A 13,315-nucleotide genomic window follows, 5' to 3' on the forward strand; every position below is an offset into this window, starting at 1 on the left:
TGACCCATGTCTAATGATAGCTAAACATTATCTTCCTATTCAGAGGGAAGAGCACCACTGAAGACTCATTTTGTGGAAATAATAATGACACAAGATATGGTTTTGTGTCCCATTGGAGAGGCTCCAATTTACCACTTTTGGGAGGGGGAAAGAACCCATGGAGTAGGAGTCCTTGCAAAGCTCTTGATATGTTCTTTTTGGAGTAGATCATTTCCTACCTGGATTTGGGGCTTTGGAGATTCTGACGGGCCAGCAGCCGAGCGGCGTAAACTCGTTTTTTGTGGATGCTGTATAAACCTGGGAAGGAAAGAGGAATCAAAAAGCACAACAAAGAAGGTTCTTTCTGTGCCAACTCAAAAAGCTCAAACTGCCCAAAAGGAGCTGCTGATCTAGTTCTACAGAGGAAGGATTGAGTCTGTCATCTGAACCTCTATAACTGTCCGGTTCGGTTCTGCAACCCAACAGGACAGACACAGACTCCAGAGAGGAATTAGGACTGCAGAAAAAACAATGGCTACCAACCTGCCTTCCATCGAGGATCTGTATACTGCACAATCCAAAAAGAGGGCTGTGAAAATATTTACAGACCACTCACATCCCAGACATAAACTGTCTCATAAAACATAAACATTCCCCAGTCTCCTTCCTTGGGAAAAGGACGTTTTTAGATCTTTTCTGTAGACATGTCTTTCAAAGATCTCGCGGCTTGGGGGCTGAGTTGATGCTCGGGGTTGTTGCTAATGGTTGTTGTTTTCTGTTTCACACCCTTCTATCACTCCCCCTTTCTCGATTGTCGACAGTATCTAACTTGGAAACCACACAAAGAGGTTTCCTCACAATATCCTCCAACGGGACTCAATGGAAATGTGACAAGCTTGCTGGCCACTGTAGGTAATAAGCGAAGAACAGACCCTCACATGTTCTTTCTGTCCTGTGGGAATGCCATTCTGTGGGAATGCTACAACAGACTCATCTGGAAGACAAAGGCAATTGGACTTTCTGGATTTTTTTTCTTTGAAGACGTTTCGCTTCTCATCCAAGAAGCTTTTGCACCTCTGACTAAAGATGGTGGAAAAGGGAAGTATTTATACTCTGTGCAGACAGCTGGTCATTTGCATCCTTTTAGAAGGTCGTTGAGGCCACTTGGAGGTTTATCTGTGTCCTCAGGGTCACCTGAGTCATGAAAATGGGTGTGGAGCCTTCTTGGACTGTTGAATGGACTGTATTGTAGACTACAGATAGATGACTGGATTGTGGATGATGGTCATTGGTGGTCAATAGCTATCTTTCCATCCCCACCACCTCCCAGTCAGAGCGGAAGAAGCTTCTTGGAGGAGAAGCGAAACATCTTCAGGGAAGAACCAGAAAGTCCAAGTTGCCTTCTGAAAAAAAAAAGCATCTTTGGGACAAACATGGATGACGGAGAATCTTTCATAGACACCGGGAAGACGGCATCTTTGGGAAGCCCGGAAAGGTACCTTGGGTCAGCTCTGGGGCCTCAGCCACGTAAGTCAGACGGAACTTGCTTCTCTTCCAGCTACGGTCGTTGCTGATGAGAGAGTTGTTGGCTTTTTCGATGTTGACGTCATCTCCCACGCAGAACACATCACATGCTGCCTGCAGGACACACCAAGCACTCAAGGAAAGGCCAGGAAAAGGGGAGGGGGTATCTTACCAGGATATCCCTCCCCTCTCAAGCAGGGCGGGCAGGTGAGACTTAGGGAGGTAGCGACACAGCGCCAGCAGAGTTGAAGACTAAGGTAGTCCTCAACCAATGACCGTAACGGAGCTTGACCATTAGTCATGATGGTTATAAAGAGGTTCATCACGAGACCCAATCCAATTTTATGACTGTTTTGTGGTGGTCATTGCAGCTGTAAGGCAAACATCGCAATTGTTCTGTGAGCCGATTGTTTGCTGTAGGTGTTTTTGCCAAAAAGTAGAAGTATGCACCAGTTTTTGGCAAATACATCATAAGTCATGGTCAGGCGAGTTGTAAGTAACTTACAAGTGGGTTGTAAGTAACCCTGAGGAGATCCGTCATCGCTAAGCAACCAGTCATATGTTGAAAACTACCTGTAGCTCTTGATCGTCACTTTCAAAGGGATTTCCCTGTTGGGTTGGGTTGGACTTTTTTTTTTTTTCATTAACAAGAGATGGACTTAAATTTCAGGAAAATAGATTCCCGATGAAAGTTATCATTCTGGGGTCAACTTATAAAACATTCCTACCCGTGTTTCCGAGTTGCCATGATAGGGAGGAGAGAAAGACCTGAAGGAACACAGGGCAAATAAAATCAGAAGCACATTCCAAGCTTATCTTGCAAAGATTGTAACTTAGGCGACCAGGTATTCTGCCCACAAAAATTCTTTATTGGAGAAAGTGAATGATAGCCAGCCCATGAATGTGTTTCATTGGAGAAGCTGAATTATGATACACCCAGGGGGATTTGGGAAGACAAGGTCATAAGTGATTGTAAATTATGTGTCTCAGAGTTGGCTTCATACAGGCCATGCCGGCATGTCACTCCAAATAAATCCTTTGAAGTTTTTTGAAGTTTGGCTCGAGGCTTATGATTTAATTAGGGTGATTGCCGGAATTCTTACAGCAGACTAATGACAAGAGCTATCAGGGGTGAAAGACCGGATCCAAACCTGAAAGTCCAATTAAACTTATTAATTAAGCCAATTAATTTATTGCTAATTTTGTCCGTGCAAAAAAAAAATTCTCAGCTATTGGGTAACACCTGCTTGGGGTTAGATAAGCATCCATGGGAATTCAAGACAGGCTGGATTTAGTTCACTTGTGGCTATGTAGGGATTCTAGGCTAGTTCTTCTTTTGACTCCACCTCCAGTTTTTGCCAATCCTTCTGCTACAAGTGTAGTTCAAACAACGGAAACAAACGGCCAGGGACACAGGACACCTTCCCTAAATGAGTGCAGGGAAGAGTTAGGCAATTAGCTAGGCAATTAGTAGTCTCAGATTTATTTATTCATCAGATTAATACACCGCCCATCTCTGCTGTCTGAGCAAATGCATGAATTGAATTGCATTAAGCAGACTGGGATTTGACGAGTTGTTCTTACGCTGGGGTTCTTACTCGCTCGTTATTCTATTATCAGGAATCAAGAAGAGTTAAGCTTGAAGCTAGAAGACTATGGGAAATCATTCACTCTTTCTTCAAAGAGCTGAAAGGAGGTTACATAGAAGATCAAGACCTCTTCGTTCTCTTTCCAGGGTTCAGGACATGAAATAATGAACGATTCAAAGGATGATTCAGACTCAATAAAAACTCCCTCGCAGCTTGATAAGAGAACCGATTATGCAGGGAGAAGCTGGTTTCAATTAACGCAGCCTTCAAGCAAAGGTTAGAGTCTCAACCGTAGGGAGTTCTTTCATTTGGGTTCCTACAGAGAGCAGGAAGTTAGGGTTTTATGGGGGCTGGGGGTGAAAATCTGCCCCGATCATTGTGGCGTAGAGACTGATGGACCCTCTTCTAAATCACCTCCTCTCCTAGATACCCGAACAAGGAACAGCCGTTAAATGTAGGTTACCTTGAAGACTTTCTTGGCCCACGTTCTGAAGGATTCCTCCTGACCACACAGTTCATCCCCCTCGCCCATCCTCAGGATGCGTTCCCCTCCCAGCTCTTGCAGGAGGGTGTCCACAGCACGGGCAAAGGCGCAGAAGTGAGGGTAAGCTCGTGAGCCCAGCCCAAAGACAGAGAACCTGCAAGGAAATAAGCCAAGGCACGAGTGACTACAAGCTTCTGGCGTCTAAGCAGAGCCAACATGGAGGCAGGAAGGTTGCAGTTGGCTTCTACAGCCAAAGTCATGTTATCTATGTCTCCTCCTCCTCCTCCCCCTCCCCCTCCCCCTCCTCCTCCTCCTCCCCCTTTTCTTCTTCTTCTTCCTCCTCCTTCTCCTCCTCTTCCTCCTTCCCACTCCTCCCCCTCCCCCTCCCTCCTCCTCCTTTGCATTTCTGGCAAACGCCTCCCAGACTCCAACCCCACATCCGTATCATGAGAAGTGGTAACAGGACTAAGTAAGGGATTGCTAAGACTGGCCGAAGAATGGTCTGGCTTTGTGTCACAGGACTACTACAGCAGCCACGAAGGCCATCTTGGGTCACCCTCAGATGGCCTGGCTACAGGGGCTCGGGTGGAATTGCGACAGGCCCAGCAAGCTGGCCACGGATAATACATTGCTACAGAAATTACAAGGGGACATGAAAGGGCTGATCCAACACAAACCACAGGGGGAAAATTATGGATGAACATCTCAAAGGGCCCGTTCTCCTCCCCGCCCAAGTTGGCTCCTGAGGCTGGATTTGTGCAGCCACTTGTAGTTCTTCTGCTCACCTGACATTGGCCAGTGGACCAGCGCTCTCAAAATTGTCCCTGGCTTCAGGTCCATCGGTAGAGGATCTCTGGGCATCCGAATATGAGGAGACACTGTTGAAGCGCACTTTGTAGCTTCTGCAAACAGGGCAGAGAATTAAAGCTACCAGGGACGGAAGGAGAGTCAACACTAGGCTATCCTTTGTGAGTGTATTCCACATAGATATTCCCCTGTTAAGGTCCAGAAATGTACAAAAATGTATAAGAGCTGTGCTGGCGCAGGGATTAGAATGCAGTATTGCAGGCTAACTCACTGCCAACAGTTCGATCCTGATTTGCTCAACGTTGACTCAGCCTTCCCTCCTTCCAAGGTGGGTAAAATGAGGACCCAGATTGTTGGGGAAAAGAGGATGACTGTGTAAACTGCTAAGTGCTATTGCTAAAGGCCTATGATTAAATTTTCTCACTTAAAATTTTGATAGATGATAGATAGATAGATAGATAGATAGATAGATAGATAGATAGATAGATAGACAGACAGACAGACAGATAGATAGATACATAGATAGATATAGATATAGATATATATGGAAAGATATATATGGAAAGATATACATTTGCAAGAGGCTTTAAAGCAAGACAGGAGTGAAATAAATCTCATTTCACTGTCCTATATCTATGGGGTGCAAAACTCACTTTTGAACAAGACACCAGTACTTGCATGCCATTAAAACAGGAAGGTGAACTGGGACAAAACTAAATTTGATCCATTTTCTGAGACTCCAACTCAACCAAAAACGCATTTGGTTAAGATTATTAACTCTCCAGTCATAGTTTGGATAATTTTTTTCCCTTCTGCCACATTAAATGTTACAAACTGGAAGTCCCTGGGGCTTTCTTATTTGGAGGCAAGCATTCTTGAGGAGGTGAGTGTAAGAATGTTTGACGTTTCTTTAAAACAGTTCCATCCTCTCCAAATTCTAAGGGCACAAGGCCCACGAAAACAACCAAAGACAAAATCATTATAAACTGTCAAGAATATATTAGGCTTTTAAAAAGAAAGAAAGAAAATGCAGCAAAATAGAAAAAAAGAACAGCAAAAAGGAAAAAAGAGTTGGCTGAAGAAACTAAGGGAAGAAGAAATGCAGTACAAACCTGACATCTAGTGGCAGAACAATGTAATTATTATATACTTTTTAAAAATTCATAGGCTAAATTTGCACATTATTTACTATTCTTGGGCCTACTGGTTGCATTTGTACAGCGTATGATTTGATTGCTTATTGTATCTATGACTATTATAAATTGTTGTACCTTATGATTCTTGACAAATCTATCTTTTCTTTATGTATACTGATAGCACATGCACCAAGATAAATTCCATGTGTGTACAATCACACTTGGCCGATAAAGAATTCTATTCTATTCTATTCTATTCTATTCTATTCTATTCTGCTCTTATTCCATTTCATTCGGCTCTAAATTCCATTCTGCTTCTATTCTACTCTACTCTACTCTACTCTACTCTACTCTACTCTACTCTGCTCTGCTCTGCTCTACTCTATTCTATGTGTCTGTTTCCTGGAATCAGGAAAGTAGAGGTGGTTTTTTCCCCCAAAGAGGAGAAAACTGTCATTTCCAGTTGCCAAATCCCAATGTAATTAGTGCTCACCTATCTTGATAAGGAAAGAAATCTTACAGTAAGTTCTGCTGTTTCTGTAACCTCAACTTATTGTTTTGCAAAGTGCGGCTTCTTCTAATGAGTCCCAGACAGTAAGCTGTCTAAGCAAGTCATGTAATCGAACGGAGTCGATTTGCTTAAACTCCTTGGCTGTTAGCAAAGTGCAGAGTCTACCAGCTGTAATTACAACCTTTGCAAGAGTTATTTTAAGATTTTTCTATCTGCCAACAAAAGAGATGTATCCAACTCTTCTGCCCACCCAGGATTCTGCAAACTTATGGGAGTGGACTGCAACTCTTATAACCCCAGCAATAGGCCAGCGCTTAAGAAGGAAGTATGGAAAAAAATCAAAGAAATGGCTCCAAGTTGCAAAGGAATACTATTAAGTAATCTCATTAAATTAATTTACCTGCTCTCTTCTAGGTTGGAGTTGGGGTTTTTCATCTCCATCAAGGCACACCCGAATTTCTGAGGGACAAAGAAAAGAAAGAGGCTTCCCATTAGGGCCACGGACCCCTCAAAAATAATTCAGAAAACGTGCAGCAGGCTTCAGGCAGTTGTTATCCTCCTGCCGCTAATTAAAAACTTCCTGTCATTTCTCCAGCATTCACAGCAGCCTAAAGGGGAGGTTGTGGGAGGGGGGCTGTTTTAAGAAACAGATTGATCAGAATGAATACAACTCTTAGAACAGCTGCAAGATTATTATTTTTTTCTTCCCAGGTCTGAAAATAAAAAAAAAATAATTTTTTTTTTGAAAAGACCAGCTTTGCAATGGTCCAAACTGATTTTTTCAAAACGTGCGCTTAGCCCAGGGGTGTCAAATTCAAGGCCTGTGGGCTGCATCCAGACCGTGGGGTACTTAGATCTGGCCCACACGGCTGGCCTGGAAACAGCAAAGGACTGGACCGTGGTGCCTCTGCCGGCAAAAATGGAACTGGGTTTATTTTTATTTTTTACATGTACTTCCCATGCCCCGTTTTCAGCCATGATGGGCTCCTGCAGCCCTCTGCCTTTTCGCTGGCGGAGGGCTGGCGAAAGAAACTAAAAAGAAAACAAAAGGAGAGATGTTTGCATTTGAGCATGCAAGAAGGGACAGGAAGGGAGAAAGGGAAAGATAAAGAAAAAGAAGGGAAGAGGGGAAGAGAGCGAGGAAGGAAAAAGAAAGGAGAATAAATAGGGAAGGAAAAAAGAAAAGGAAGGAAAGAAGTAAAGTAAGGAAGATTATAATGAGAGTGGGGGTGGGGTCTCAGGGAAGTCCTGCCTTAGCACTTGGCCACCACAGCCCCACCCTCCCAACATGAGTGACGTCATGCCCACCTTGACCACGTCCACCCCCGGCCCTCCGAGGTCAAACACAACCCTGATGAGGCGCTCAATCAAATCGAGTTTGATGCTCCTGGCTTAGTACGTATATCAATGTTTCCCATTCTTAAGAAGTGTGGACTTCAACTCCCAGAATTCCCCAGCCGGCCATGCATGACAGTCCACACGTCTGAAAGATGCCGAGATTGGAAAACATTTGACCAAAAACCAAACAGAGACCATCAGCACATTGTAAACTGTGTTTAGCGTGCACCTCTGGGCAAGTCGGTGCATTTTGCCAGTTCAGCTTATCAGGGGAGCTGCTGGCTCGACATATTGCATAAACCTAAGAAATTAGGTCAAAGCAGTAACCCAAATGAAATATAGCTGTGCAAAAACAGCTGGGGAAGGGATGGCCTAACTATCGAAGGTGGCTTTAATTCGGGAGTCCCCAAACTTGGCAACTTTAAGACTTGTGGACTTCAACTCCCAGAATTCCTCGGGCAGCTTATGCTTGCTGGAGAATTCTGGGAGTTGAAGACCACAAGTCTTAAAGTTGCCAAGTTTGGGGACTTCTGGATTAGGCAGAATCAGCTGGTTGAAATAGATGCAATTCGGTGGCTACCAGAGGTGGTATTCATCTGGTTCTGACCAGTTCTGGAGAACCGGTAGTGGAAATTTGGAGTAGTTCAGAGAACCGGCCAATCCCACCTCTGACTGGCCCTGCCCCCATCTCTTCTCCACCTCCCATTGAGTCCCAGCTGATCGGCTGGGTCTCCTTTGGTTGCCCTGCCCAGGAGAACAGAGCAGGAAAGCAGGTTAGTGGGATGGGGAGGGAATGGGGATTTTGCAGTATCCTTCCCCTGCCACACCCACCAAGCCATGCCCACAGAACCAGTAGTAAAAAAAATTTGAATTTCCCCCCATTGCTCCCTTCCTACCTCTCCATTCTCCGGAGGGTCTCCATTGCCGAAGGTGCTCGTGACCACCAGAACCAGGGTCTCATGTTCCAGGTGAACAGTGTCATACTCATCCATCGACATCACCTGGAAAGAGAAAAGTGGTAGCTTCAGGAGAACAAGCTTTGAAAGCCACCAACGGCAACTGATCAGGTGGCCTCCAGAAGTTGCAGTTGGTGTTGCATCCCTGGAGGTTTTCAACAAGATACGTGAACAGCTGTTTGTTCAGAAGGGTATGAGGGCAGGGGGCCGGATGAGAAGACCTCCATCGCTAGCATTCTGTAACTGCAAATATGCACCGATATGGACATTTGTGTGCGACAGTTGGGCAATTGCCTTTTTCTTCCCAGGAGTCCTTGGGAGTCTAAAAGCACAAAATCACAGAGAACGGCCTGCCAGATGGCGACATGCTATTTAAAAAGTAGCTGGCTGCCCTCTGTCACTTCCCCCTTTTTTTCCTTATGATTCAAAAGGCCATTTTTTAAAAGCGCCCTTTGCATCTGCAATCTTTTCTTTTGCCTGTCAAATCAGGAGATCCAAGCAGTTCAAATAAGCGTAAAGATTTATTGCAAGCGTAAGCTCTCTACAAGAATCTGAACCACTGACAGTCAAGGGAAATGAGCGGGAGATAAGAAGGAAAATTCAAGGCGGGCTGGATTTAGGTCTCTTGTGGGAGCGAAGGGACTCGTGACTGATGATGCCTTTGACCCCTCCCTCAGTCTCAGGCTGGTCATCTCCTACATCGCCAAATGAAACAAGTGGTGAAATTCACTTTGGAGGAAATACAAACTAACTCTGGGAATTGAGAGGCATTGAGACGGCATTGTCAACATTGCAGGTGCTTTTAATTGATCTAAACAATTAATTAAACAATCTCAAAAGGATGGTTGTCCAAAACACAACGTGTGGATTTTCAAGGCTGGTCTAGGAGAGTTTTGTATTTCAGACTCAAAGAAATTTTGGGGCAGCTCTGAACTTGTTGGGAGTGGCAGTGTTTGTTGGGCCACTCACTCTTGCAGTCTCTGGTGATTTTGCTCAAGCCAGTTGAGATGCTTACCTTGGCGTCAAAGGCGTGCTTGAAGATTTCACACAGCGTTTTTGCATAGACCTGGGATTTCCCTGTTTCTGTGGCGTAGAGGATGGTCGCCTTGACTCTCTTTGCCATTGCTTGTCCCATCAGCTTTGCAGAGAACTTGACTGCTCTGTGTGGGAGATGAAAAGGAAAAAAAAAATTATGGCTTTGGAAACGTCTCCTGAGCATTATACCACTGCGCTGGTGAGGACACTCTTGGGATACTGTTGTCAGACTGCCCATAACTTGAACCCCTGACTAAAAATGATCCTTGGCTCCATTTAATGAGAAAGGCATAGTTTTATCAGAGATCAAATGTATAGCCAGGACTGAGAAATGTGTGCCAAAATCCCTAATTTCTACCCCCACCCCCGTTTATTGCCTCTCATTGGCCACCACAGTGTAACCAATCAAGTCCATGCAAGATGTTTTCATAACAGTCAGTCCAAGTGCAGTCTGGTATGCAGCTCCCTCTTTCTTCCAGCTGGGCGACCTTGAAGCAGCATCTCAAGAAAATACCATTTCTACTTTCTATTTCCCAAACATTCCTCCCTTCATCCCCCCTCCCCATAGTTCATGGCAGTCTGTCACTGCATAGCAGCAGAACCCAGCAAGCATAAAGTAGCAGCTCTGGTTCTTGTCACTATGATACAAAAAAGATGTTGAGACCCAAAAATTGGAGCAAAGAAGAACAACGGAAATGATAGGGCCAAAGTTCAAATCATTTTTTGACCTCAGCATCATGTCGCAGTAACAAGGCTGAAAGGAGATGGAATCAGGACTGAAAAGTAGACAGGGCTGTTGAATGACAGTTCAATTCAATTTAAGCTAAATCAATTAAAAGCCGTTCTGTTCATTGTTATCTACAAATCAGATTACAGTTTGTGAATCCCACAAAATCCAGATCAGATTTCTGAGCTTATTCAAACCATTAATTCAATGAATGAAATCAAGCTGAACCATTGAGGTGATTCAGAGAGAGAGAAAATATCGCACAGAGGAATCGAATTACCACACTGGTTTGGGAGTTGCTCAGTTCGATGCATTGAATCACTCGAAGGGATAAATTCAATATTTGAGCTTCAAGTCCAATCTTTGCACAGCCTTTTCTGGTTACATTTCCTCCTCTTTGTCAGGTTAAACTGAAGATACTCAGCCAGGATTTTCAGGGTTTGGGTGTCATCCGTGAGATGTGCAAGGCTAGTAGGCTGCTGAAAGTTTTAACGGCATGTCTAAAACTATGTTACACACAGGGAAATGTAACGGTGCAACGTCATACTTACTTAGCTAATTTTTTAAAGCCAATTGCTCTCTTCTTGGTGGGGGTGCCATTGACCCCTTTCCAGATGTGTGTGTTCCAAGGGTCAGGCTGGGAGGAGAGAGAAAGAATCCCAGTTAAAAGAGAAGAACTGAGTCTGAGGATGAAGTCAAGAATTTACCATGTCCAAACGTAGCTTCAATAGCTTTTCTGGCGTATTGTTCAGGAGTTGAATTCTAAATCATATGTGTGTCACTACACCAGAATTAATCTGGCCCTCTTGAATTAAGTAGAATCAGTAGGATGAGTCTAGGGTCACCCAATAGGCTGAATCATGAACTAATTAAATTCTAACCATACGCAAAAGGAATGGTTTTGTATTAACATATAAGCCACCAGGAGTCCTAACCAGGCAACTATTTCATTCTGTTAACTGTATATAATAATTGTTTTTTTAGTTACTGATTTGTATCTAGCATTTAACTGTTTTTACAAGAAGTTCAAGGTGGCAAACATATCCAACACAACTCATATTTTCCCCACAACAACCCTGTGACGTGAGTTGAGCTGAGAGAGAGGGACTGGCCCAAAGCCACCCAGCTGGCTTTCATGGCTAAGGCAGGACTAGAACTCCCAACCTTCTGGTTATTGGCTCAAAGTCACCCAGATGGCTTTCGTGGCTAAGGCAGGACTTGAACTCATAGTCTCCTGCTTTCTAGCCTGGTGCCTTAACCTCCAGACCAAACTGGCTTTCTAATGGTGCTTTGTTCTCTCTTGCCCCCAAGTGTAGTCTTAAGTGGCTCAAAATTTGTGTAACCTCAGTATTCTGAACTGAACCGGCAGGTGAGGAAACGGTACCTGATACTCAAAGGATGGTGTAAGCCTGTAGTTGAGCATTTCCTGGTGGAAGACAGGGGTGATGCTTCCAGACATGGGTGGGACAATCCATACCCAGTCAGCCGGACAACCTCCCCGGCAACGGTATTCATTCTCCATGTGTTTGATGAAGGACTCGGTGGCCGAGTGATGATCCACAATTGTCACCTTGTCACTCTGTAGAGAGAAGGAGGATTCTATAAGTGGCAGGAGGTCACAAAACTACATTTACCAAATGCAGGAAACAAACTTCCGAGTTCAATTCAAGGTGTTTATGGAGAGTCTCAGTTATCCGGATATGTGGTTGCCCCAAAAGTGCTTTTTCAAAAGGTGACTGGACTGAAGAAGAATTGAAGAAGCTTCTTGGACGAGAAGCAAAATGTCTTCCAAAAACCCCCCATCAAACACCAAAGTCCAGTTGCCTTTTGAAAAAGCACCTTTGGGAGAATTCAAGGTGTTGGTTATTGGAATGGAAGTGGCTCTTCCGTCCCAAGGTCCGTCCCATAGATTTCTACTGCTCTCCTCTCCTCTGCCTTCTGGGCATCCACACGTCAGGCACTGGACCCAGCTGTTCCTCTTCCTCATCAGCCACCTCCAGACCTGGGGGCAGTTGATTCTCCATCTGAGGGCTGATGGCCAGCCCAGGCTCCACTTCTCTCTCTCTCTCTCTCTCTCTCTCCCTCCCTCCCTCTCTCTCTCTCTTTCTGCACGCTCCATTCCCTCTTCTTCCCCCTCAGAGCTCTCAGGTTGCCCTGATGTTGACTCTGACTCCCACGCCTTCTCCTCTGATTCGGCTGCTGGAGTGGCTGGCAGCCCTCAGGCCACAACATAGCTGTAGTTTCACTTAGCGACCAGGTTGCCCATCTCAATTATGGCCAGTAAATGGGGATTACCTTTATAGGATTCCGAAGTTTATGTATTTCTAACAAATGGCTACTGTTTTATGAAATTATCTGCTGGTACCTGAAAACTGTACAGGACTGCAATGTTGATTTCCACTAGTGCTTGATCCTTCCAGAGAGACGAAGTTTTCCGCATGTCTAAATTCATCTTTTTAGCCACTTCCTGCAATGCACAAACAGCACAGGTTCATCACAATTAGATGTGAAATGACACTTGGGCTGGGTGAGAAATTTTTAGTAAGGTGGCTAGAAAAAAGGGCAGCCTTATCAATGCAGTAAGTTTTGAAAGAGACAAAAAAGAACTACCGATTGTGGTTTTGGTTTTGGTTATAGATATTATTAAGCAATATTCTCCTCCTCAATCTGATTTCAGCTAGATTGTTAGAAAATCATTTTTAACAGCCACAACAACAACAAAGCCATTTTTGTATCTGTATTTGCTTACTACTTTCTTCAAAGAATCTGGACGTCCAAAATTTAGTTATCTAACTTCATCATTCCTAAATTTACATCTAAGGTGGAACTAGAGGTAGCTTTGTTTATCCGCTGCAGCAAATGTTGTTCCTGTTGCTTTTTGAATATCTAAAACTATCAGAATCATTTACTGAGATGAACAGTTATAGAAATGAAAGGAAGGAAGGCAGAAAATAAGAAAGAAAGAAAGAAAGAAAGAAAGAAAGAAAGAAAGAAAGAAAGAAAGAAAGAAAGAAAGAAAGAAAGAAAGAAAGAAAGAAAGAAATCAGACTTGCAAGATCCTGTAAATATAGTCTCATGATAAAGTGGAATTATCTCACCTGGTTGCATTTTCTGTCTGGTCTACCTAGGAAGACTAAAATCAACCTTGCAATTTTTTTCTGTCTCTTTTATAGTGTTAGGGAAGCTCCTTTCTGAGTTTCTTTCTCTGCCTATTATGCAGTTGAAGGCT

General features: G+C 44.0%; 2 protein-coding genes across 3 annotated transcripts in view; one reads left to right on the forward strand and one right to left on the reverse strand.

Annotated features, from left to right (window-relative positions):
• Positions 1 to 13,315, reverse strand: part of NOS1 (nitric oxide synthase 1) — a 99,020-nt gene that overhangs the window by 18,980 nt on the left and 66,725 nt on the right. For both annotated transcript variants that reach the window (XM_026718614.2, XM_087913261.1), the window contains exons 11-20: positions 12,452 to 12,553; positions 11,471 to 11,665; positions 10,638 to 10,723; positions 9,340 to 9,484; positions 8,265 to 8,369; positions 6,431 to 6,489; positions 4,362 to 4,478; positions 3,556 to 3,730; positions 1,479 to 1,617; positions 219 to 297 (exon numbers count right to left, since the gene is read on the reverse strand). In XM_026718614.2, coding sequence (XP_026574399.1) covers positions 219 to 297; positions 1,479 to 1,617; positions 3,556 to 3,730; positions 4,362 to 4,478; positions 6,431 to 6,489; positions 8,265 to 8,369; positions 9,340 to 9,484; positions 10,638 to 10,723; positions 11,471 to 11,665; positions 12,452 to 12,553 — 1,202 coding nt within the window. The remainder of the gene's footprint in view (positions 1 to 218; positions 298 to 1,478; positions 1,618 to 3,555; positions 3,731 to 4,361; positions 4,479 to 6,430; positions 6,490 to 8,264; positions 8,370 to 9,339; positions 9,485 to 10,637; positions 10,724 to 11,470; positions 11,666 to 12,451; positions 12,554 to 13,315) is intronic.
• Positions 1 to 13,315, forward strand: part of RFC5 (replication factor C subunit 5) — a 315,947-nt gene that overhangs the window by 8,293 nt on the left and 294,339 nt on the right. The window lies entirely within an intron of this gene.

This window comes from Pseudonaja textilis, chromosome 15, assembly GCF_049901715.1.
Source record: "Pseudonaja textilis isolate UNSWEBS1 chromosome 15, rPseTex1.2, whole genome shotgun sequence".
Lineage (NCBI taxonomy): Eukaryota > Metazoa > Chordata > Lepidosauria > Squamata > Elapidae > Pseudonaja > Pseudonaja textilis.